The sequence below is a fragment of the Rhyacophila brunnea genome, unplaced genomic scaffold (assembly GCF_057557595.1).
Source record: "Rhyacophila brunnea isolate RB1 unplaced genomic scaffold, BYU_Rbru_1.0 scaffold_5, whole genome shotgun sequence".
NCBI lineage: Eukaryota > Metazoa > Arthropoda > Insecta > Trichoptera > Rhyacophilidae > Rhyacophila > Rhyacophila brunnea.
The window spans coordinates 2,017,783-2,045,535 of record NW_028233170.1 but is presented as its reverse complement, the minus strand read 5'-3'; the positions used below and the strand labels follow the sequence as shown (position 1 = coordinate 2,045,535).

At 32.3% G+C, this 27,753-nt stretch overlaps 1 protein-coding gene across 1 annotated transcript; it reads left to right on the top strand.

The window, feature by feature from the left end:
- The first annotated feature begins 65 nt into the window (after window positions 1-65).
- Window positions 66-27,120, top strand: LOC147065886 (uncharacterized). Its single transcript, XM_085955919.1, has 9 exons — window positions 66-315; window positions 1,140-1,405; window positions 3,599-3,803; window positions 7,089-7,464; window positions 8,636-8,874; window positions 23,457-23,729; window positions 25,062-25,253; window positions 25,710-26,315; window positions 26,706-27,120. Exons 2-8 carry the CDS (start codon window positions 1,140-1,142, stop codon window positions 25,869-25,871), a joined length of 1,713 nt encoding a protein of 570 aa, XP_085812045.1. The 5' UTR covers window positions 66-315; the 3' UTR covers window positions 25,872-26,315; window positions 26,706-27,120.
- The last annotated feature ends 633 nt before the right edge of the window (window positions 27,121-27,753 follow it).

The window sequence follows — 27,753 nt, the reverse complement described above, 5'->3', positions numbered from 1 at the left end:
AAATACTATAATTATGTAGGCTCTGAACTATAATTCCACTTTGAAAAGATGGCAACACTGAATCTGACGTTCGTCGTTCTTCACTGTTCCGAGTTTGTCTATTATTGCCAATAATGAAATTACTTCGATAAAATTTTCGATAATTTGGACAGACATGTCAACAAGAGTAAAAATAAACTGAAATTTGAAGTGGGTTCAGAGCGACGCTCCATTATAATATGAAGTAACTTGATAAAAGCCCAAACTTCTGCATCTATATACCACTGAAATCTATTTTAGGACATTTAGGAGTAAATTTCAGTCATCGTCGTGAAGGTATGAAGCTTTGAGATTTTTGTTTCTGTCTGTTTTGGTTCGTGTTTACTCGATTAATATTTTGTGTATGGAAATAATTATATTGTTATCTAATAAAGTATATAATAATTATGGTATAGATACAGTACAACATATCGTTTTTGTGGTCAAGGTGTTTTCAGACAAAAACCAAACCAACACCTACCTAATGCAACTTACTGAAAAACAATCCAAAACCCAACACAACCTACTTATTTTTGGGTTACAGTGAGTTGTGTTAGGTTTTAGATCTGGTTTTTGGTAACAAAAGACCACATTCACAAAAACGATATACAACATACAGCCGTAGCCATAAATTAACAGACGATAAATGAAGTAGGTAGGGAGTAAGATCATGTTAACGCGCGTGTTTGAACATGTACCGAACCGAAAAAAATCGTTTTTTTTAAACGGTACATGTTCAAACACGCACGTTAACATGATCTTACTCCCTACTTCATTTATCGTTTGTCAATTTATGGCTACGGCCGTATGTTGTAGCTTAACCACTGGGAAATGCCAATAAAAATGGTGTATTTCAAAAAAATACTACCTTATTCTTGGGTCGATAATTATTATAAAACAATCATTATTCGTAGGATGTTAACCACATTTGAATGGTCAAAGACAGATTATAATCAGTATCTTTAGAATTATTTTCAATTGTGTTAATCGTGCCCATTTTTTTTAATAATAAAATGCCTAATTCTTGTCAAATTTGGGATCACAGAGATTGTAAAATATAATTTTTTATCATAAATATTTCACTATATAATGTACCGTAACATGTTTATGTATCATTTTAGATGGCTGAAAACTCATCATGCGACTGGCAAATATCTTGCAAGGAAGTAAAGCAACGAGGAGAGCACCTGCTTCAATCGGGACAATGGTCTGACTGCAGGTTCTTGGTTGGTGCAGAACCTAATCAGGTTGAAATCAAAGGACATAAGCTCTTCCTAGCCATGGCGTCGCCTGTCTTTGAGGCCATGTTTTATGGTGGATTACCTGAGCACAATGATCCCATTCCTATATTGGATGTACAACCGGAAGCTTTTAAAGCACTATTAGAGTAAGTATTATACTTGTTCAATCAACAACAACTACAAGCAACAACTACTCTTTACCATTTCACCCGAAAAGCAGATTTAGCTTCTGAGTGCCATTTGCATTTCATTTCCAACAAAAGAAATGGCGTATTTCAAAAAAATACTATCTTATTCTTAGGTCAATAATTATTATAAAACAATCATTATTCGTAGGATGTTTTATCACATTTGAATGGTCAAAGACATAGCTTATAATCAGTATCTTTAGAATTATCTTCAAATGTGTTAATCATGCCCATTTTTTAACTAATTCTAATCTATTCTAGCCCTAATTCTTGTCAAATTTGGGATCACAGATTAAAAATATAATTTTTTATCGTAAATATTTCACTATTATAATGTTGACAACAATTTTACTAATGGTTTTATAAATGCGTTTAAAAATTAATAAATCTAAAAAATCTCAACACCACTGCACATGGATGTACTGAAATATGACTATATTCTAAAACATTAGATTGAGAGGTTTAAAAGAATACTATTTTATGTAATAAAAATACTTCATGCAGTCATCAAATGTTTAAAATAATTAATATAAAGGATAATAAGGCTTCAAAATTATATAAATAGATTATCTACAACGTTTAAGGAATGTCCAGGCTTATGCTCTGAAATTACCATAAAAGCTCCATTTTGACCTGCGTGGCGCATGTGGGCCTTAAGCCTGGTCCCATACAAACTTATCTTGACTGTAACACTTTGAATTTGACTAGGTGATTTTGTTGGCAACACATGTAACTTCATGCACCTACTACCGCACACAGTGTGAATGAGACATTTTTTGTTGAAAAAAACGCACGATGTTGCATGCAATATATTTTAAACCACAGTGTGAATTTCGCTTGTGTTGGTACAAAATGTCGCCGCATAGAGTCAATATTATTTTACAGCGCATCACTCACTTTTCAACCTAGTACGTACAATTGCCGCTGTTACCCCGGAAGGCCTGTCAGTGTCAGATCACAAGAGAACAAAAATGTTAAATGGCATTTCAGGTTGCAAAATATCCTTCCAATAATTGTAACGCCGTGCATGCGTATATAATTAACATTTAATTTAGCCAATATTTTCACCTTCTTAAAAGCCAATACAAAATCACTGTTTCTATGTCGGTTGTACACGTGTCCGGAAATTTGTACATATGCAGTTCGCCATATCACACTTCATTGTGAAATCTTGTATTGGAAATATATCGTCGGTGTTTTGTAAAAAGGGCGAATTAACCAAAATGCTACTTTACAGGAGGAGGATTTTTAACTTTTGACATTTATTTGTTTTTTACCTGTAGATGATTATAAATATCTAACAAGTTTATAATAAAGCTTAGAAAGAATACTGTCACTATAATAGGTGTTATTATATAATATTTTAAAAGGCCTAATATGTCACATTTGCATTTTATTTTGTAATTTTAGTCGATTATCGTTTTTAAGTACTTTCCTGTGGAGATAAAAATTCGCCGTTTTTACACAACAAAGCTAGTGGGGTACATATTGTATTTTCATTAAAATCTCGATTTCGCCAAAATGGTTGATTCGCCCTTTTTACAAAACACCGATGATATGGTCGTATATTAAAGACCGTCCAACCTCTTTGGGTCGTATAGTACTGACATAAAATTCATGTCTAAATAAAACACGATTATTGTCGGTTTACACTTTACAGTAAGCCAGCGGCAAACAAATTTTGAAAATAGCCTATATACTGGATTATTTGTTAGTTTAGGTTAGGTTTTTATTCTTGAATTTATGAATTTTACCAAAATCGGCTATGACAATTGAATTAATGTTCATAATGAATCTAATAAAATTGGAGACCATATAATATACAGTCATCTCTTTCCGATAGAAAGCTCACGGCGAACTGTGCTACGGTGAAATGTTTTACGTACAATTTACATGTAATCGGTTGTACAATGATGTTTATCCGTTTTGACAGGAGGTCGCATCATATCACTGCTCGAGCTTTGCGCGCAAGAGAGATTTGCAACATTATGGGTAGTTACGATGTATAGCACCTAAATACGGTTGTCAAGATACCAAAATATTTTGTGAATTCAGTTATAGAATCCTCTGCATTTGTTTTGTTCCTAATTAAATTGTCGTTTCTGTATCCTATATCCGTATGTTTAATTTATGGATAATATTTTCTTTCAGATATATATATACGGATAATATAAATATCAACTCTTTTGATAAGGCTTGCGAGTTATGTTACGGAGCCAAAAAATATATGTTACCGCACCTAGTGGAGCAATGTACAAAATATCTGTGGTCAGATCTCAATCCAAAGAATGCGTGTAGAGCTTATGAATTTGCAAAACTTTTCGAAGAACCAGTACTTATGGAAAAATGCTTGCAGGTAATTTCTTGGAAATTTTAAATGGATGGAAAAGGTGACATCTTACGTAAATTAGTACATGGGTAGCCGTTTATATTTCGGGAATTGGCAACACTGGTGTTGCTAGGTGCAATTTGACTTCTGTATTTTGAAGTTTGACATTTTTAACGAAAAAAGTACTCAGAAAGTTTTAACAAACGGACGCTTTTTGTTTTTTTTAAATTCATATGAAAAATTTATCTCGGCCAAGAATTTTACTATTTTTCACAACTTTCGACGTGGATTATTGCGGGAACAGTGCATCGCTGAACTTAATGCTTTATATGGCAATGAAGCACAATCAAAAACTACGCTATATTGCTGGTTTAATGAATTTTATCGTGGCCGTCTTTTGCTCACAGACGAGCCACGTGAAGGTTGTCAAAAATCGGTTGTTTCTCCAGAAAACATCGATGCTGTGTGTGAACTGATAATGCAAGATCGTCATGTGACATACCCTGAGATTTAGGCATCCCTGGGCATTAGTAACACCAGCATGTATATTATGATTTTCCATGAACATTTAGACGTGAAGGAGCTATGATCGCGTTGGATCTCGCATAATTTGACAATCGCATAAAAAAAGGCGCGTGTCAAGATTGTTACAGGTGACGAATCTTGGATCTATACGTATGAGCCCAAAAGTAAACAGCAGTCGACCGTATGGGTCTACCAAAATGAGCCTAAACCAACAAAAGTTGCTCGCACTCGAAGCACATGGTCGCCTATTTTTTTGGAAAAACGGGCCATGTCGCAACTGTGCCTTTAGAGCAGTGCTCCGCAACCGGTGTGCCGCGGTACATTGCTCCCAAAAAAAAAAAAAAATTTTAAGACAAGGATCTCTACAAATGTACCAAAGGACCTACCTTTGAAAACAAATAAATTAATTTTGGATCCGTTTCAAAAACATTTAACTTTGCTGCAAAAGAAATTTCATCATTACTTTCATACAATCAATACGACTGGATTTGAAACCCTTTTGCAAATAATGCCGAAAATTCTATAGAAGCGCTTTCCCTGTAAATTCAAGAGGAATTGGTTGAATTGAGAAACGACGGGACGCTAAAACTGAACTTCGCCGATGTTCCATTGGCTATTTTCAGGATTTCGGTTAATAAAGAATATCCTCGGATTCCGACAAGGCTATCGCAGTTCAGCTCCCATTCAAGTTTTTCAACTCAAGTTATAATTAAAAATAATAACTAGTCTTGCTTGAAGGGTCTTGACCGACGGCTTCGGGTTACTCTTTCAAATATCAAGTCAAAATATATAAAACTTTTACGTTCATTGAAAAAAGCTAAGTTATCACATTAATTAGTTATTGATAATACAAATACATGGCAATCTGTACATTTAGTTCTTCGTCATGTGTTATGTTGTTTGTATATTTAATTTTTCATCAAATAAAAAAACATAAACTAATGTAATTATGGTGCATGGCCTCTACAAGGAGGAGCTGACAGGGCTCTCTGGGGGCCTAGGCTCAGGGGAGGCTGGCGTGGCAGGTCAACCAGATAAGTGAGATAAACACAAATTACAATTTTGCTCGAAAAAAAAAAAGTCGCCTGCGGCACTATTTTACTACGCTGGTATTAATATTTTAAAACATGCGATTGTAAAATACAATTTATTATTATGTCAATACTTGACACATAATAAAATTATTCTCAACACGACAGCCAACCATAATTCAAGTGGATGTATTAATAAATACAAAAAATCGCTAAACATACAATCAATACCAATATTTTTCCTCGAACACCATTTGAAAAACGCTATTTTAGAGTATCACACTGTCTTTAACCTTGGCGATAGGTAGGGGGCCCGCCAAAGATCCTGGCCTGGGGTCCCTCTTCAGGAAGTGGGGTCCATGTTTTGGTGTATAAATTGTTTTACGTGTGTGTGCCGTGGAATTCTCGGAAGACCTTTGGTGTGCCGTGGGTGTGAAAAGGTTGCGGAGCACTGCTTTAGAGAATTGTAGAACAGTCAATTCTGAATGGTACACAAACATTTGTTTGCCAGAAGTTTTTGGTGAAATAAGGAAAAGCAACCGTCGGCGTCAAATCATCCTTCATCAAGACAATGCGAGCTCTCACACATTGGCTCAAACATGCGCCTATTTGAGCACTCAAACATTAAATTGATGGATCATCCGCCGTACAGCCCCGATTTGGCACCAAATGATTCCTTTTTATTCCCGACAGTCAAAGATAAATTGCGTGGTCAACGATTTTCTACACCAGAAGAGACGGTTGATGCATTTAAAAACTATGTTTTGGAGTTACCTTCTGCAAAGTGGCAAAAATGCTTTCCAGATTGGTTCAAACGCATGGAAAAGTATATAAATTATCGTTGAGGATATTTTTAAAAACAATAAAATTGTTTTCATTTATAAAAAAATTGTTTTTGTTTGTTGTTCCCGAAATATAAACGGCTACCCTCATAGTTATATTACTTTGCATTGGGTTGAGGAATTTCATGTTTTATTAGAACAAGAGGAAGTTTGCAATTGTAAATTAACAAGCGCAATTTCATGTTATTAATAATTGGCACTTATTGTCGAACACGAACTTCTTCTCCACGTGTTAAAACTATGAACTAACAACCCCCCTCCTGTGCCGTTAATTGCTTCTGTGTTCAAATGAGGAATGTCCCCAAATTTATCATTTCATTTTACACTTCCGTGGTGTATGGATCTATCAATTTACGTAATTTGATGCTTTTTATAATAAAAATATGTCTAAAACGATCAGGAGTGATGTTAGAATTATTATTAGTAAACTGTTGGATTAATGCGAAGAAGAAAAGGAGTCCCATCTAAAAAGGGAGCCGATATATTATTTAAACATGCGTTGCCGCCATGACAGGTGCGTCACTGAAAAGTCTTCTATATGCAACTAAAGCTACTTTCTGTTATCAACGAGATCTTGGGACAGTATTTCCCAATATCGTCAATTTATTTGTTATTCTACAGTGTTTTACTGTCATGAAAATGTTAACTCGCACTAATATAATATAAATTTTTTATTGAAGTAAATCTTTAATGCGGTTGCTTAAAATTGGTTGAAAGCAAGACATTTTAGTCAACATTTCATCACAAATATTATTAATCAGTAAGCTCCCTTACTTTTAGGGTCTACGACTTAACCCCTTTTTTATTTTATGTTTATCAATAATTTGTTCAAAATGCAATAGATATTATGATTGACTAGTCAGCTATTTTTTTTAATGAAAGAGATATGATGCGTGTGATGAAATCATTTTCAGATAATTTGCACGCAGACAGAATCGGTCCTTTCGCAAACCAGTTTTGAAGAAGTAGAGTTGGCTACCTTAATCACCGTTTTCGACCAGCCTTATCTGAATATCGACAGTGAGCTGGAATTGTTTGATGCGGCGGTGCGGTACAGCAATGCTCAAGCCAACGGTCATAACCAGCCGTCGAGCGTTCAGGCACAAATGGCCAACCAGCTGCAGCAGTCGGCGTCGCAGACCTCTTGCAACGGAGACAACCCTCCGCCTTTGACTCTGCCGCAGCGTGAGGAGTCCACAGCTGCAGTGATCCAACCGGAGATAGATGTGGATGACCATCAGAAGGAATGTGTTGCCGGGCCGAGTAAACTCCAACCCATTGCGCCTCCAGGTGAAATCTTTTAATATGTAAATGGAAATAATAAAAAATTGTGTGTGCTTGTGACTTTTTTAGATTTTTCAATGTTTCTTGAGAAATTTCTCTTTACTATCCATTTCTTTCAAGAATTTTAACTTTTCCAGCAGAAAGTTATTTGTAAAATGTTTTACAAATTCCATTGCGAATTAGCCCATCTGGCCCAATCTATCTGCAAATTTAACTGATTCTGTTTCAAATCAAATTCTAGAGCAAAACTTTTTGTTAACGGAATTGTTATCACTGTAATCCATTCCAACAAAGGTTATCCGCATACTCACAAAGTTACTCATCATTTACCATAGTATTTGTAATATATTGACATATTTTGTTAGTAAATATTAAATTGGTAAACTCCACAAATATTTGTGATTTTCTTACCCATACAATGACTGCCATTCTTTATGTTCATTGTGATTACTTACTCGAGTGTAGTTATAATAAATTTTACAGGATTTTTCAACTTGGTGCTTATCTACTAATAGTAACGGATTATCTTATCATTCACCCTGCAAATTGGCAAATAAATGTCATAGTAGAAGTACGAAGTTCTCTGCAAATTAACCTGCAATGTGAAGTCACTTGTAGCTAACTTAATCGGTGTACCAGAGGTCCTTTCTTTGCTTAAATTTCATACATTTATGCTCTATCTCTATAGAAGGTTTTTTTTACATCTTTAACATAAATATCTATAGTTTTTTTTGATTTCATTAGCTTCATGATATCATCACGTCTCTTGATATCAGTGTATTAATTCAGTTCCTGTTTTATTTTCATTTGTTTATGCATTACATACTCCAAATGAAATATTTTCATTTACAATATATAAGGAACGTCATCCTTTCCACTCAAATATGTACAGACAATGTGGATCTCCCCGGCCTGAAGATACCGTAGCAATTTTTTTAATAGAATCGGTTGTTAGTTATTCACTCAACTGATGGAGTCAATGTCTGGGATCCGAACACATATTCATTTATATTATTATATTATATTTATACAAATAATAGTATTTTCGATGGATTTAAGTTATTTAATATCTGTTACTTAAATATAATTTTATATGAATTCAAAAAGCACTTGAAATGTTACTGAGATTGACGTTTCTGGAAAATATAATAGACGTTCATATTGTTTCTTTAAATAGCTTTAGAAGGCTCATCGTCGCCGGCCCCCGTGCTGTCAATTCGGAATGCTCTGCAGAAGATCCGCTTCTTGACATTGACGCCGCAGCAGTTTGCAGAGGGGCTGGACCGGTGGAATCTGCTTACACAGTCGGAGGCCTTCAGCATCCTCATGAACATCTCCTCGCCCTGCTGCTGCGTACCTATGCCCCACGGCTTCTCCACCTCCAGAGACATCAGGCGCAAGTCCATATTCAAACCTGTGAGATCATTTTCCTATTAACGTTTCTCATTCACCATCTCTATAGATTTAGCGGCATGAATCATATGGTGTTCGAATTTAGAACTAAACTTATCATAGTATAAAAATATTGAGTAATATGTTAAATGTTACCATCGAATCGGAACTGAACAGAAAACCGGAACCAAACCGGAAAAAATATTAGTTTTTTCGGTTCGGTACATGTTCCAACACGCACAAATACATAAATGTATATGAAATAAATTTTATAGTATAGGTTATTTTTCATTTGAAATCTGTGTGTCAAATTCAGGGTGCAAAAAAAATATTCACGATCGTCGCATCTCGACATAATTCTCATAATAAATTATTTAAAAAATTTAAGGTTACGGTATATCATACAATCATACAAGTAGGTACCATAGAATGTTCTAAATTATGGTAAAAATTAAATTTTAATACAAATAAAAACATTTCGAAATTAATCACTCAGAGCTGAATCGAAAACCGGAAAAAACCATTATTTTTTTTCAGAACGAAAACCGGTACCGAACCGATATATATTTTCGAAGCCCGGTTAAAAATGAATTTTATTATTCCAAGTTTTCACTACACCTAATATTATGCATGAAATGAGATTCACATGTAGAATAGTTTCATGTGCATAGTTATAAACATAGGTACTTATGTAAAAACTGCTCTCAGCATAATTCGAATTTTCAGCAGAGCGTAAAGAAAAGAGGTTAAGGTTTCTGATTAACTGAATACTATCCGGTAATCGTTTTGTTAGAAATATATTACCTAACCAAAAAAAGTGTGAAAACATTTTTAATGTTTAAACATAGATGGTGCCCAAAGGAGTTCCGTATATAAAATATGAGGACTGCATTCTGACTTTTGATATAGGTGTCGTTTAGAACAGTGTCTATCTCGTATTAATTTTATCTCCATAATAAATATTGCCATTTTACAATATTCTCCAATATTGTTTTGTATATTGTTTATATTATTCTCCAAAGGCAAAATTGTTTACTGTCTGCACATGAGCAGGTTAGGAGGGATGTTAAACAATGATTTCTCAGGCATTAATAGGATAGAATTTATGGGCACGTTCCCATCCCTATTCACAAAAAAGACTGTTTTATTAATTACTTCCTCAGAAATATACCTACTAATTATTTAAGCTTCTCGGTAGATGAGTTCTCAACCAAACAATGCTCATAATTGAATAGTGATGATATTGTACATAATTCTAATATTAAAACATATTTTATGTACATATTTTAAAAAACATTGATTTTTATAAAAATATAAATGTGTATAACTTGAAATCCTTTTTATTTATATCAAATCGAGCTTAAATATATTGGGACCTACCTAAATAAGATTTCATATTATAAATAAAAAGGATTTCAAGTTATACACATTTATATTTTTATAAAAATTGATGTTTTTTAAAATAAATATAAAAAATATTAAAACTATGAATTAGTAAAAAATCTTTACGAGGAAAAATTGCAAACTTATAAGATGCGGTCCTGTGACAAATTCACATTTTATAACATTTTTTTACAATTGTAAGTTTATCTTTGACTTAAAACAAAAAATATTTTTTTTTTATGTTTTCAAATACATATTTATTAATTAATACAGTTGAAATTGTAAATTATCAAAAAAATGTCTCAAATAGCGAACTTCGTATTTTTACGCTAGGTGCCTTTGGTAGGTAGAAGCATCCCCCTAAAAATAAAATGCAATATGTGAGGCGATTAGTTTCAATGTCTTTAACCCCCATTTTTACGTTTAGTATGTTTCTTGTACCTTTCCAATGTAAATGTTAAATGGAATTAAACCGAAGGTTGATTGCTAAGTCATTTATTCACCAGCCGCCTCGCCTTATTTTAAATTTTATGACTGATTTAAAAAATGATTTTTATTGATTTTTATGACATTAACACAGTGAGTGCTCAATACACGACTGGCGTGTGACCATTAGATACATAACATGGTCAGCAGTGAATGAGTTAAGGACTTAATTTCGTATTCGCTTTTTCTAATTGTTTGCTAATATGTCTGCAAAAGAAATATTCTCCTAAATGTGCTTGATGGTTTTTTACGATTATGCGATGACTCGCTACTGTAAATCAGCACTGTCAGAATACAAGCATCGAACAGTATTATTTAACGCTGTCATTTCTGTTGGTCAATGGTATAATATATCTTATCTGATTTGAACATCATATGATCTGTCTGTGTATGAATGTGGTTGTTATTTTCATAGCAATGTTCAAATTGAAATGTTTTGGTTCGTATTGTATCCCTCGTTTCGGAACGAATGCCCATCGCCCCTGCTTAATATGTAACACTAATCCAACACCTCATGGTTGAGCCATAGTGCCTCTGAAGCCTCAGGTGCGGGTTCGAATCCCACGTTTGTGCAAACACCACTATATGTTTTTTTTTAATGTTTGTTTGACCGAGAGCAAGGACCCACTGGGTTGGGTGAATGGCTAACAACCATCAGTATTGTCATAATTGAGATGCTCCTAAAGGCAAGAAATAAGAAAATAAATTTAAAAAAATATCTTCATAGTAATTTTTCTTTCGAGAACAAAATCAGTATAATTTACAGAATCTTAAAAATATTTACATACCAATGTTTAATTACAATACCATTTTCAAGTTTGAAGTCAATTTGTTTAGCGTCCACTTGGATGATTTGTGTCTTTAGCCCCTCGATTAATATATGTAATTAACACATATGGCCAGGTCAATAAGAGAAAACGAGGAAGAGGAAGAGGACAAGCAAGAGGTAGAGGAACATTGTACAGTGCCAGTGGTAGACTAACACAGACCGAAAGGGACCTGAAGGGGGCCAGACTATTTTTAAACAGAGTTTAAATTAAAAACAGCAAGATTTCAGGAGACTAATTTCAAATTTATAAACTGTGTTCACTTCGATTGCGTTGTTGCAATAGGTTATAAGAAAATAAATTTTATGTTTTTGAAATGTGATAATTTGATGAAAAAGTTGCTGTCCACGTAAAGTGATCTTGATCTGATAATATCCGTCACACTCGATCGTTTGATCTCAAAATCTCAGGACGATTAATAAGTTTGAGTTAAGTGGAACTTACATTTTTCCCGTTATTTATGTCTAGTTTCTGCAGTCCCGTTATATTTTTTATTATACGTTATGTTTAGTACATTTAATTCCCGGTTTTACATTTTTATTTGTCGAATTTTATGTCTGAAATACATATTCAGAATTCAATTAAATTAAAAATTAAATTTATTTTCTTTTTGTAAGTACTTTGCGCATTCATTGGTGGTATTTTTTAGACTTGAATATTAATCACAAGTTTCGTTTGTATCGTTTATATAATTTTTACATTTCATTTCTTTAAGTTGTTTCATGTTGTTTTTTTTTCGTTTACATCTGTTCAAATGCCAAAACAATTCAAACCTTCAAATTAATTTATAATATTGAAAGGAATTTTTATATAAACAAGCCAAAAATAATCACCAAACCAATTTGAATGATTTTTTTATTAAAAATAAAAATATTTCTTTAATTTTTCAATACTTTCCATTTATATAATATTATTCCCACTGTATTTACATTGTTTTTGTAAGTCCCTTCAAAATCGTAAAATCAGGGTTTCACTGTAAATATTGTGGCTAGTTTCTAAATACAAAAAACATTATCAAAATAGTTTCTAAGAACAATATGAAGACTGCAATCTTTATTAATTACGTTTTATGTAATGCATGTAAAAATTATATTCCATTTTGTGGTATTTACAAGATGGTTTTATTAAGAATATTTATCTTTTCATCATAATAACAAAATCTGTTGGCTTGAATATTGTTTGAAAATATAGGTCTTATTGGATGTAAATCTTGAATCTGACAAACATTAATTGAAGGCGTGTCCCTCGACAAGGGGTCTATGTACAAAAATTAAATTGGCCGGAGAGAGGAAATGCTTCAGACATGTTCCCATACAAGCGATGAATGGTAACCAACGGTGGCTGTGGTCAGTGGTTTTGTCTGCTCGCTGTCTAAATCGGAGTGAAACCATATTTAATTAATACTATCAATTACGCATACTTGATGGAATTTGAATTTAAATTCTAATTGGTACGATTCCATAGTATGTAATTTTTGCGACCCGGTTCACCTTTCAGCATCTTCTGGCATCACGTACATTCACAGATGTCAAACGCACACTGACAGTGCCTAAAGATGCCGAAAGGCAAAACCCGGGTTGCAAAAAATTACTCGACTATACAAAAGTCGGACAGGACTCAGAATAGTACAAAATTGAAATCAATTAAAATTTATAACGTTAATTGTACCTTTCCTTCGAAAATTTTGTATTCGGTTTTTAGGCTGTCGTTGTGTGTTCCTCCTACCTCTCTCCTCGACTTTTCGGCTCATTGTAGAGGTCACTTTCAAGAAATGAGCGCAAAAACATAAGGAAAGAAGAAGGAAAAAAGTGAACACATGGTGACAGTCACAACCAACTGTAAAAGTGGTACTAGAAAAAGTTTTGGCAAAATTTCAAATGTTTTCTCCAATACTGAAAGTACTATTTGTCGGTCAGTCAGTGATTCCCAACCGACTTCCGCGAGAATTTTCGAAAGCAAGGACTGGGACTTAATCCTTTTTGGTAAAGAATAGAAAATAGATTTATCATAACCTCTGTCAATGAAGGATTTTGAAAGTTTAGCTATATTATATATTTTTATAGTTATTATTGAAGTACCTACGCGACTGTTTTGCTTCCGTGGGGAAATTTTGTAGCTGCAAGGCACGGAGGAATAAAAAATGAAAAAAATATAATGATACCGGATGTTCTGTTTTTATGTTTCTGGCAAATCGCTTCAAATTTGTAATCCTAATGTTACAGTTTGATACAGTATTTGTATAGTGACAGTGTTATATATTTTATAGGCTTGCTCATTATCGTTAAATCAAAAAAGGTATCCGAATATTATGTATGTAATACAACTTTTGAGAGTGGATTCGACCGCAGCACTAATAGATTATCGATATTTGCATGCCATTACCAATTAAACATAATTATTAATTAATTAAAGGTTTTAAATTTTTTTTTGTTAACTCTACAATATTTGAATTATTTAGGTTGATAACTTTGGGCTATAAATCCATCTTCAGAATGCTGGCAACTCCCAAGTCATCACAGAAAGATAGGTGTGTTGTGAACATAGATTATCACAACGCAGCGTCAGCTTTAGGTTTTGTAAATTAGTGATCTTATTGTCGTTCTGATGATCGGCTTATAGTCCAAAACAGCTGTCGAGATAAATATATAAAATATAGAATTAACAAAAAAAAAACTGTTTTAAAACTATTAAAACTTTGGATGCATTTTTTAAACAATTCATTTGTGATTTACTCCTCTGGACCTTAATATGCATCTGGGTTGGGGTTCCCTGAGATTTATAAGATCATTGATTATATTATACCTCGGTGTATATTATATTATATATTCTTATGCCCATAACACGACTGATTATTTTCGAAATGCTATCCACAAATACATCCCAAATACCGGGAATGGTGATTTTGTATATAGAGTTTGTTCTTTGTTTTAATTTTTTGAATTTCGAACTTATATAACTAAAATTAGATTATTTGAGCTAAAATATTTGGTAAATCTTATGAATAAAAAATTGGCTTGGATTTGTGAGATTTATAAGATAAAACTAATTCTGAAATCGCAAAAATGATAATTCTGTCTTGGATTGTCATCCATATTAGAAACTCTACTATTGTTTGTGTGTACACTCTCTCCTTTGTATATATATTTTTACCCAGTAAATACTCGTAAACCTAATATTTTAGTTACAAGTAAATATTAATGCAGATAATATACAGTATATTATAACCTAAATCCTCTCAAATCATAAATGAAATACAGTTTTTCATATATTATGCATTGACTGAATCCATATCTGAAATTTTTCTATGTCAATTAAAATTATCTATAATATAAAAGATTTGTGAATTGTTTAGGTATTTAATTTCATTTGGCCAAATTGAATATGTATTCATCATTGTATGTAAAAACAATGTAATGTGATACAATGTCTGTTAAATGTCATGGATACATTTGTAAATAGTGTGTTTGGGGTAACGTTGCAGATTCCTTTGTCGAGGTTGCAATGATGAATGGTGAATGGTGAATGGTGAATCAGTGCTAGTCGAAGATGTGCCTCAGAGTCGAATGTCCGACGACGTGTGGACAAGCTTTAATTTCTTTTTGAGGTGAGAACTCAAAAATAAATATATTAACTGATAAGGAAAAAATATATTATATTATTATGTTGGGTATTATTATGGATGTCATTATAATGCCCTATCTTTTCTCGTCATAGGAAGCAACTTTAAAAGATGGTATAGAATGAACATTGAAATAATAATATACTAAACTATCTATCACAAAATTCATAATATATCATACCAAATACACATCATAAAATGTTGCAATGCTCCAAACTCCAATGAAAAACTTTACCCAACACTTTTTACTATATAATGTGAATTGAACATTAAAGTAATACCCCGTTTACACATGCATGGGTTTACTGCTGACAGTACGATTATCGCGACCATAGTACTTGGATTAAAAATGTTCGGAAGCGTCTAAATTTTCACGCGACAATTGGACTGACCGATATCTAGACAACAGTCCAACACAACACCAATTACACCATGCAGAGCCTCATTTTTAGGTTTATCGATTTTCACGACCAGTCAAATAGTACCATAAAATTACAAGATCGCGTCTAGCTTACTCTTGAAGAATGAGATTGGAGAGACAGTCAGCACTTTTACGTGCAAACAGTTATTATCGCGATAGTTTAAAATACACAGTATTGGTGCAAGTAAATCCATGCACGTGTACAGGCGCTATAAATGTGCGCGTGTTGACATTGGAATAACTTGAAAACATGCTATAACCACAAATATTTTATGAAACTACACCTTTATTATCAATATTAGAATGAAAGTGTTTAAAATAATACATAGAATAATATAATGGTTTTAATTTATTTCATATGACTATGAAATGTTGAATCCCATAATGAGAAAAGATAGTGCATCGTAATGACATAGATAATTTCCTACAAAGTTAACAAATACTTAATTTTCAACCTGTATAATATGGCATCTGGACCCTAAAGCCGCGTTGACACGTTCCAAGTACGATCCAAGTACACTTAGGCTGAGTGCCATCCAAGTGCACTCGTATGAGACATCTTCGTACTAATTATTCCTATCCAAGCTACTTGGACCTCGTCCTACTCATCCAAGTTAACTTGGATAGGAGTAATTAGTATGAAGCTGTCGCTTGGATGGCACTCGATCCAAGTGTACTTGGACCGTGTCAACGCGGCTTTAAGGAAAATGCTTCTACCAACCAGAGGCACCTAGCGGAAAAATACGAAGCTTACAATTTAAGACATTTTTTTGATAATTTACAATTTCAACTGTATTAATTAATAAATATGTACCTATCTGAAAACATTAAAAAGAAAAATATTTTTTATTTTAAGTCAAAGATAAACTTACAATTGTAAAAAAATGTAAATTTGTTACATATTTACGTACCCAGTTGCGTTATTATTACATTATATTTTATGGTCATATTTATTATTAAAATTTGGTTTATTAAGTTTTCAATTTTTACTCGTACAGATTTTTGACTAATTCATAGTTTTAATATTTTTTATATTTATTTTAAAAAACATCAATTTTATAAAAATATAAATGTGTATAACTTGAAATCCTTTTTATTTATATGAAATCTTATTTAGGTTTGGTCCCAATATTTATGCTCGATAAAATAAAAAATATTTTTCTTTTTAATGTTTTCAGATACATATTTAATATTAAAACTATGGATTAGTCAAAAATCTTTACGAGAAAAAATTGAAAACTTAATAAACTCAATTTTAATAATAAATATGACCATAAAATATAATGTAATAATGCTTCGTATTTTTCCGCTAGGTGTCTCTGGTAGGTAGAAGCATCCCCCTTAATGTCGTTGATTTTGTATTACACTTTTGATCGATAATGTTAAAAGAATTTTGTAATAACATTGAATGTTAAATTTTATTTGAATCATTTTTCGATTCACAAATTCATTATTATCAACCCTCTCTAATTTCTTAACAAAAAGATATTTCGTTTTATTAGTAATCTCTAAAAGTTGCATATTATTATATTGTTTTATTTTATTTTCACAGAAAAATATTATGTATGTAACTATGTTATTTAGGTAATAAATATTATTCAGAGCATTTTTATTAATGAAAATTCTGCAGATTTATTATTATATAAAGCAGGAGTTCCCAACAGTTTGCAAAATATTGATAAATTTTTTTTTTTTATCAAAAGTGTTATGTAACCGCATTTTCTATATTTCTAAATAAATATTTAACAAATTGAGTAAAAATGAATATCAAGTAGGTACATTATTTATGTTTTGACATTTGATAATATATCAAGTTTTATCATCGGTGGCTGGTTACGTGTCTGTGACTGCATCAGTGTAAGTCCATTCTTCTTAGTCCATGTCCGGTCATTAATAGATACCATGCAGTGCCTCTGAGAATCCCCGCCAGTCTTGTGTCTTCCCAGGTGCACGCCATCACCTGTAGCCAGTAGCGAAGGGTGGAGGTAGGCTGTTAAGATACGCCATAAATAGTGCACATTAAACTTTGTTAGTAACTTTGTTTTTATTGAACTAAGACTACAATTTACAGATGGTGTTCGTTAGTTTTTAAAAATATACTAACTAAACCCTGCCTAACCAAACCATATTAGGTTTGGTATATTTTGGGCGATATGACAAAATTTTGCACACTTTTTCATTCATACTTATTTGTTTTTGTTGAATTAGAAATATATATTATACATGTTGTCGGTTATTTTTTTATATTCATTAAGCCCTGCCTAAACCAAACTATAATAGATAAAAATTATTATTATCTATATTTATAAAATATCCAAAATTATGTATGATTCAATGGCATAATTTTAGATATTTTATGGATAGTATTTTTTTACTATTATCTAGTATGGTTTGGTTTTCGCAGGGTTTAATTGAATTTTAAAAACTAACCGACACCGTCTGTAAGTAGTAGTCTTTGTTCAATGAAAACAAATACGTGTGACTGACAAAGTTTAGTATGTACTATTTATGGTGGATCTGAACAGCCTACCTCCACCCTTCGCCACTGATCCCCGCCAGTCTTTCTGTCTTCCCAAGTGCACGCCATCACTTGTAGCTCACTCGTTAACACCCTGCGGATGGTATTTAACAGAATCTGGTAGGCTTGAATAAAAGGTAGGCCATGTTGTGAGACTCTTGAGGCATCTGTAGGCTTTTGAAATCTGGTAGATTCATTGCACATAAAATGTGCCTGACACTTGAACATAATTAATGTGCTGGTTGGGAACCCATAATATAACAAACTATTAATTTCTCTTATCCAAAGATAATAATAAGTTATTTACTTTTTGCAATTATCTCAATATTTTTTCTTGGGATGTAATTGTGTAATTAGGTTAGTTTAGTTTAAGTATTTTTTATTCAATGAATGATCACAGGATTTAAGAATGTAGCATTCTTTATTAAACATATGTAACTTGGAATGCCTCACAACTATTAGAAAAAAATGGCACCAATTGATACTTGAACCGACAATCATCAAGCTCGGACCACAGTGTCAGATTTTTTTCTTATATTTATATTTTTGATTTATTCTAAATTATGTATGTTTAATTTGGTATTTATTGCATTTTGATGTTCATTGATGTGATATATACCTATTTAGCAAATGCCATGGATTATTAATACCAAAGCCTATAATATTGTAAAATTTTGATTTGTTTGTAAATTATTCAAAATGAAAACTTTAAAGAAGAAATTATAATATGATTTATTTCGTTTCAAATATTATGTTTTTATTATTTCATCCTTAACAAGTGTTTTTTTACTCACTTAACAATCATTACACATAATTAATATTATTGGGGTACAGATTTTCAAATGATATTCAATATATTTCTTAATATTTTTACTTACAATATACCATATTATCAAATAATCACATTAAAAGTATTATCACCTCGATTGAGATATTGATTAATTTATTATAATTAGCATAGTTTTCCTAGTATGACAGTTGACATAATTATATAAACAAAATCCAAAATTTAAAAACCAATACAGTACACTCTCAGTAATCTGCCACTCGATTATCGGACAACTACTATAATCCGCCGTTATTTTTACTAGTTGAAAGCACAAAATCTAGCTCTATAGTTCGCCAGCATTTGATTGTTAAATTGAGTAGTCCGCCACGTACAAGTAAACAATGCAGATGAGACGGGTTTATTTCGGAAACTTCTCCTTCGTAAAACGTACGTTCATCGCGAAGATTATAATGTACCAGGGAGGAAAGTGCCCGTGGACCGCATCACAATTATGCCATGCTCCAATGCAACCGGGACACACAAAATTAAGCTTTTGGTCATAGGGAAAGCCAGGAATCCTAAGCCATTCAAGAATATCTGCCTGACTGAACAAATGGTTGTGTCAAGTGATTAACTATATTTAGTTAATAAACTTAGTTTATAAATATGTATAATTTAGTAAATACTTGATTTTAATTATAAATAAAACCGTAATTTTCTAGTACAAATTTCTCAAAAAAACTATTTTTACGAAATACCTGTTTTAATTTTTACCATATTTTGTATGTATGCACTATAATCCGCCGCTTTCACTAATTCAACACGTGTCTAGTTTTTGGGATGGCGGTGGAATCACAAAAACAATAAATAATTTAAGTTTATAATTTAATTTTTCTAACACCTTCAATTAAAATACGTATGTACTAAAGATAATATTAGAATTTTTAAAAAAGTGCCTAGGGCCTATGAATGTCTTAAAATGGCCCTGTTACCGTGTACTTATTAATGCGTGAGAAAAGATTCACACTTGTATTAGCGCGGTATGAAAAGTTATAAGTGTATTACAGTTGAACTTGGTTATTACAATCACGGAAATATCGAGATCTCAGAATCTCAAGCTTTGTGAAGTCAGTAGGTACCTACCAGCGCCGGCGGCTCAGCACTTCATTACAATAAAAAACTTCTTTTTTAGTTTATGAATGCCATGCTTGTTTCGGAGATTTTTACAGTGGTTTTCAGGTTTTTTATATTCTATGCTTAAATAGAATGTGGCTCGAAAAATGTTATATAACGATATGACGAGTAGTGCTTATAACGAGCAAATTCAGTCGGTCCCATCTTCCTCGTAATAACCAAGTTCGACTGTATATAATCTGTAACTGGTTTCAGGAACACTGACTAGAAAACAATAATTTTGAAATTAATTTACTCAACATGTCACTATACACATAGATTCCTTTAATCCTCCTCAATTATATAAAGTGGCATTTACTCTAAAGTGTTGGGTCAAAATCTGTTCAATTCAATACAATAATATGTATGAAATTGAAATTGAATAAGACCATGAAATTGCTAGTAAAAGACATATCACAAGAAAATATATTTCTTGTTTAATTACTGTACACCAGTGGTCAACACAAAAGAGGAAATATATTGGAAGATATTCTAATACTAAACATGAAAATATACATTTAATGGTGAAATAGGAAGATAAAAGTAACAGAGCTAATAATAGGTTATGCTTGTTAACAGAACAACAAAAAAATATATCACAAACTAAAATTAAAGGCAGTCTATATAATTAAGTATCTGGTTAAAGAAACTATAGAATACCATACCATTAGCCAATTTGAAATAAAACTTTGAAAGATCTTTTGTCAGTAAATCAAAATAAAATAATTCACACCTTAATGTGTGTAAATTATTAAATCAATTAAAATCAAATTATTGGCTTTTTTTCAATAATAATTGAGCAAAATTTCAGTTATCATTAATGAAAATAATAAGTTTTGACCAGTGGCGGCCGGTGATTTCTAATTTTTATTTCATTGTGCACTGAAAAAATGACTATGTACCTTTTAAATAGACCTATTTCTTTTTTTTGGTGGGAAAAACATCTTTAACTCACACAAGACTGGAATTATGTGTAATTATCTAGTTTTTTTCAATAATCAACACAAATACATAAGTTAAGACTTTATTTACTGTAGCAGGGCACTGTGAACTATTTTTCTATGAGCACTACTATAACAAGATCGGTGGGGAACACGGATACATAAATAGCTCATAATATGGTTTGTGTTGCGATAAGTGAGCAATGCCTTATGAATAACAAATACATATTATATATGATGTTATGCTTTAGAAAAATTCAAGACGTGCAGTGCACTTGTATAGTGTTATCCGCCATTTTATTACCGCCACTGGTTTTGACATCATGAAGGGCCACTGATGATAAATTGTTACAAATTAAATTACTTATTAAAATAGATATTTTGGGGACTGATGGCGAATTATATAGCTGGTGCTGAGCTCCATTTTAGAATCGACACGAATTCTTATCAGGTGATATTCACTCATTAAAATATTTGAATGCCGTTTGAAATAACTTTTTAATTAAGCCTACATTATAACATAGGTTTTTTTTAAGTTAAGGATGAAATACTATTTTAGTTAACAACGTAGTGTTAATTTAATGTTATATTTTTATAGATTAGGAATATTTTGTGAAATTGTTACTGATTCGACTTTGAAGGAATATCGATCAGTGTTTTTACCTGTTTCAACTTCTATTATCTAATATAGATCTTCATATTTGTTTATTTAATATGCGGTTCAGTCTATAAGGGCCAAGTACATAACTTTTTGAAGTTATACTTCTTTTGCCGCGTTTGGGAAATCAGATCAGAGTGTATTTTTGGCGTGTGACATGAAACACATAATTAATTTTTTCACACGAAAAAAACGCACTCGATTGGATTCGAACCACCGATTGTTCGGTTATCAGCCGAACGCACTACCTTTACGCCACAGTATGATACTGCAATCGTGATGACTATACAGTATAATATTATTGTTTAGAATTGTTCCGTTGCCTAGGCAGCGAATTTATTATTGTCGGCAATTTGCAATTCCTTACGTAAACAAACGATTAAACGTCAGTTAGTAATATAAGTTAAAGTGTATAGAAATAAACCAATGGCGTTCCAATAAGTGGTCCTTTTTCTTGAGTGTGTAATTTAACAAGATAATTAAGAGCTAGTCAAAGAATCTAGTTTATCACAAGTTTTGTTTTTGTTTTGTTATGCCAAAGAAGTATAACTTCAACACGCGTACATAACTACACTCACCAATTTTTTTTACTAACATTTTACTGTTGCATAAATATGTAAGTAACTAATTTAGTTTATTTATAATATACAATACCTATATCTTGTTGGAATAGAATTTGTTCAATTTGTTCAAATGCTTTTATGGCTTCAATAATTAATTATTATATAATATGTAAGTATGTATTGTGAAACTACTTAAAAAGACAGTAGGTACAGGATTATTGATTTAATATGTATGTATGACATTACCCACATTGAACATTTGTATAGTCTTGGGTTGACCGAAATAGCTAATTAATTAATTTTTTTTTTTATTCAACAAATAATTCACAAGATTTAAGAATGTATAATGTCTTTATTGAACATACATACAGTCAAACTTGGTTATTACGAGGAAGATGGGACCGACTGAATTTGCTCGTTATAAGCGTTACTCGTTATATCAGAGAATAGGTATTTTTAAATGAGCGGGTCACATAACACAAAAAGTCGCAATTCAAACAAAAATACACAATTAGAATTTTTCCCCGAAACAAGCATGGCATTCATAAACTACAAAAGAAGTTGTTTATTGTAATGAACGCTGGTAGGTTTAACTTAATATAACCGTAAAAATAATGTAATAATAACGTAACCTATGTACCAAATATGTGACAAATTCACATTTTTTTTTACAATTGTAAGTTTATCTTTGTCTTAAAAAAAAAATCTTTTTAATGTTTTTAGATACATATTTATTAATTATATATGATCCCCCTTAAAGAGTTAATTCAAATAAAACACAATTTGTAGTACTTATTCCACATAATTTTATAATCACAATTGATAGTTGAGAATGTCCTATTGAAGCGGATGAAACCTGTCCTGATCATTATTAAACTGTGTCAATACATTTATTGTATTTTATTTTAATATTCAATAAGTCCAATGTCTAATAGATCTTATTACCATTAGTTGTGAGATTTATAGTATTCCATGTGAATCACTTTAATTGACCTTTTTTTCGGATTTCATCTTTTGACGTTTTCAAACACAACTGACATACTTCCACAGTATTTTTAATAATATGAAAATACCAAAAGACGAAACCGGGTTGCTAAAACTCACTCTTACTCAGCTCACGTCAACTAGAATTTTAGTCAAAATGTCATCTAGTACTCGTTTGATAGTATTAATTTTGAACATTGCCATTGTGCGTGGAGCAGAATTCGAATAGCACTAATTTGAATGATTATGTGTATTGTGTATCAGGTGCAGAGCATTATAGTGGACTCACCGAGCCCCGTCCCGGGGGAGCAGCGCTCTCCGCTGCTGTTGCCTCTCACGCTATCGGGCTCTCAGCAGCCGCAGCCGCAAACACAAGGCCAGGCGCATGCGCAGGGTCGTTCGTCCGAGTCGCGGGACTTCAGCAAATACTACTGTCAGAGGTCGGTGGTGCACCAGACTGACTGCCTCAATACAAGCGTGCTCGATTGCTCTGTCACTTTTACCGTGGACAAGAACATCTGTGTCATCGGCGTGCAGGTTAGTCCTGTTCAAATTTAATAATACTTATTCTATTTTACTTTTACCGACTGTACCCGAAGATGTTGACAAAAATCTTCCTATACAGATGGAGACTAATTATATCAAAGTAATGTTAGAAAAGAAGGACTCACTGTTTACTGTTTAAATTAGTAGCAATTCATTTTCCACTGCATTTTCCTCAATGAGTAATACACAAAATTTAAGAATGCAGCATTCGTTACAATCAATTCGGGTAACATTGGACAACTTTTAGGTGTTTTAGCGATTGATTGGTTTTTGGAAATAGTCAGCTACATCTATTTAGATTATTAGGTGCTCTTATAAATTCGTTAAACCAATTTTGATATCAAAATCTTTCAAAATATACATCACTAGAATGCTGTTTTTATGGGTGGTCCAATGTTAAATGAATAATTGGGTATCTTTGGACTTTAATATTTTCGATGCTTAAATTCCCTGATTTTTAGCTGAATACGCTATCTGGGTAACATTATAATGTATTTTTTTTGATGTAAAAACTAATCAAATAGAAAACATCAAAATGTCACAACATAGTATCTATTACCCATACTTACTGTCTGGTTTAGGCGAAGGTACCTATAACAAGAGTGATGATCAATTGAAAATGACCTTTTGAATACAGAATACTGCTCTTGCTATAATAACGGATGTTTTAAAATAGTTTGACAAGTTAGTGTGATTTGTTATGAAATCCATAGAAAGAAAGTAGATTGGGTGTGCTTTTTCTATCAATTGTATTAAGGCCATGCATTAGTTGAGGCACGGTCTAAAAAGATCGTCGCTAGGCGATGCGCGGATTGCGGGTGGTGGGTGAAAATGACGCCTGTCAAACGAAATATTAATTGTCATATAAATCCAACATACGTCTATTTTATGTTCTGTTTATTGTTCTATTAGTAACAATAATAATATATTCATTGACATGTTTTCTTTTTAAAGTAAATGGGTAACGTTTTTAGTCATCTTTACACGATTTTAGAATTAATTGACCCGTCGCCATCACGCAGCAAAGTGACGTGTTCCTGGGTCAACATTCTCTCAGTGAATGGCAGCGAGTCCAAAATTTCGTCGCCCGTACAGTTGAAAATTATTTGGCGTTTCACTGATGCGTCACCTTAATGTCTCCTAATGCCGTCCACCAGAAAAAAAAATAAAATGCAGTTGCTTAGGTTTTGTCCAATGTTACCCCAAATTACTGTAATGAACATAGATAATTTGGTAACTTCAGCAACATACCTATTATAAAGACTGACGGCTTCGTAAATAAAATAGGAAAATCATAATAATAAATATGTTATTTTCAAATAGGTTCCGACTCAAGTGTTGGGCGGAGATCCTCACTCGATGCCGCCGTCAGGAACATACTCGGAGTTGCTGTACGCTCATCTGTTGGACGCGGACGGATCCCGCCTTACCTACACCCACTCCACAGCCCGTGTCCCTTACAACTCTCTCATTGAAATCACCTTCAACAGGCCATTTTACATACAGAGGAATAAGGTTGGTTTTTTTTTAATTGATTTCAAAAATATTTTGTATCACTATCCAATGAGAGAGGGCAGCGCTTCCCAACCTCTTTAATTACTTAAATGACTACAATATTTTTCGTATTCTTCGTTTCATAAATTATCAGGTAAAATTCAATATAGTTCATTCCTTTTAAGTTTTTCCTTATTTTTATTCCTCAATATTTCATTTCCCAGAGGAGTTTCAGCCATACATTAAACCGAAGTCTGTTGCATGGATTGATACTTTGCTGGCTCCGCTGTGACTAGTTTTGTGATTTTATTTTCTGATGATTTATTTAAATAAATATTAGGATTACACAGTTTTTCCACAATGGGACCAAATTGCCTGTCGGAATATTTCATAACGATTAGTAGTGTTATGATCAAAGATATTGAATAAATTCTTCCTCTATAGAGATGGCACCTACCGTTACTGTCATATTTTTAGGTGTACAAAGTGGGCGTGGTGTTCAACAAATTTGGATGGTACCCGATGGGCGTGTGCTGCCAGCGGTTGGCCTGCGATTCCGTCTTCTTCAATTTTGGCGTCGGCCAGTCCAGCGACTCCATCAGGGACGGCCTGATCCGATCCATCATCTTTACTTACTGAAGTTTCTCACTCTTAATCGTGGTAATAATTTTTACAAACACATGTCTATAAACATGTGCAATGTCAAAGAGAAGGGTTGTGCCCTACATGACTGTCATGTCACCATTTGGATTTCCAGTGTGAAGGTGGAAATTTTTGAAGTGTAATTTCTTTTCAAGTTACAGTGACAGCTAACTCGAAAACGGTCCTGGATCAGTTTATACAATCAAACTTTTGATGTGCAGTCAAACGGTCTACCACTGAGCTATATGCTCAGACTAGTGAAAATATATAAGCATTCTCAAAAAAAAGAGCATTCGTCAATGCCCGCTGGGTAGTCAAATACATATATATATATATTTTTTTTAACCATCCTTTTTTATTAACAAAGACAAACAGTTGGTGTTATAAAATAAATATGAAAGCAAAAGTATTGTAACTAGTATAGTGAATTTTCCACAAATCGTCGCCCTCAAGGAAGAACTCACCAACCAACAAAAGTAAAATCCTGAGATAATCGACTTTTAAACTTTTTGAAAATTTTAAATTGCTCTCATTAGAAAACGAAAATACATAGAAGGAAACGGTTTTTTTTGTTTGATTGGTTATTTTTATGTTTATGTACATTACATTTAAAACATGTAACCTTTTTCCTGACTTTTTCCATAACACAAATATCTTTTCTATGTAGTTGGTGAATTTTTTGTTTTTGTAATTTTTAACATAAAACCTATAGATAGAATTTTGGTGATTTTTTCTAAGATAGAGTTAAAAATTGCAAGATTTTCTGTATAAATAACTCATTTTGAGCAAAAACTGTATTTGGTGAGTTCTTCCTTGAGGGCGACGAAATAGTAAATATATGGCAATTTTTTATTTTATTTAAGAATACAAAACATTGGATATAACAAGACGTTCACAACATGAGATGTACATTATAATATGTGAGAGTAATATTAATAAATATTAACTACTACTCTCACAAGAGAGAAGAAAACAATATTAATAAAAAAAAACATGAACATACAATAAAATAAAGTTTCAAAAACATCGATTGTTGAAAAATACATCATTGAAAATGTTTATGTCTTTAGGGAGCGCATTTACTAGTCTTGCACCCCTCGCTAATGGTGCCTGATAGGCTTGACTCGAGGAAACAATTCTGACTAGTGATTCGGGATCCCGAACTATTTTCGATACCTATGAATCCCGGGATTTTTAAACATAATCCCGAAACTTTCAGGATTGATTTTTTTATCAATTTTTATAGAAAATAAAATAAAAACGAAAATATAACAAAAAAATACTTTAAATAACATAATATTATAACTACATTAGAAATATACCGAGTTTGAATGAAGTTTGATTTATTACCCATGTGTTGCCAATTCATTTTTTCACATAAATTAATGAAAATGAGAAAGATTGGAAAAAAACAATACTTCGCACTTTTAATAAAGAGATTCCACCATGATATCATACGTTTTACGACAGTTTCATATTTGGCTGACTAATTAGATTTATGAAGCGGAAAGGCCATAAACCATGATTTACTTTACTATTTTAAATCTCGCAAACCCATTCATTAAGTCTTTACTGTCAGAAACAGCAATCTCATATAATATATGTAAACACTAAACAAAATTTTGATTCTACGAAATTTTATAAATGAAAATTGCTTAGATTTATAAATAGTTTAACATAGATTAAAAATTCAGAATTTCACTCAAAAAAAGAACAAAGACAATTACTATAATATTTTCAACCAGTGTGGACTCAACTTAATGCTTAAATTAGTATGGAGCCATAAGATATGAAATATAATATGACGACACAATAACACTTGCCGAAAAAATATCTTAATGTATTTGCCATCCATAAAAGTTACACTAATTGATTATTC

Coding starts and splice junctions, on each gene's coding strand:
- LOC147065886 (XM_085955919.1), top strand. CDS start 1,140: ATGGCTGAAAACTCATCATGCGACTGGCAAATATCTTGCAAGGAAGTA. Junction 3,804..7,088: donor TTATGGAAAAATGCTTGCAG/GTAATTTCTTGG, acceptor AATCATTTTCAG/ATAATTTGCACGCAGACAGA. Junction 7,465..8,635: donor CCAACCCATTGCGCCTCCAG/GTGAAATCTTTT, acceptor TTCTTTAAATAG/CTTTAGAAGGCTCATCGTCG.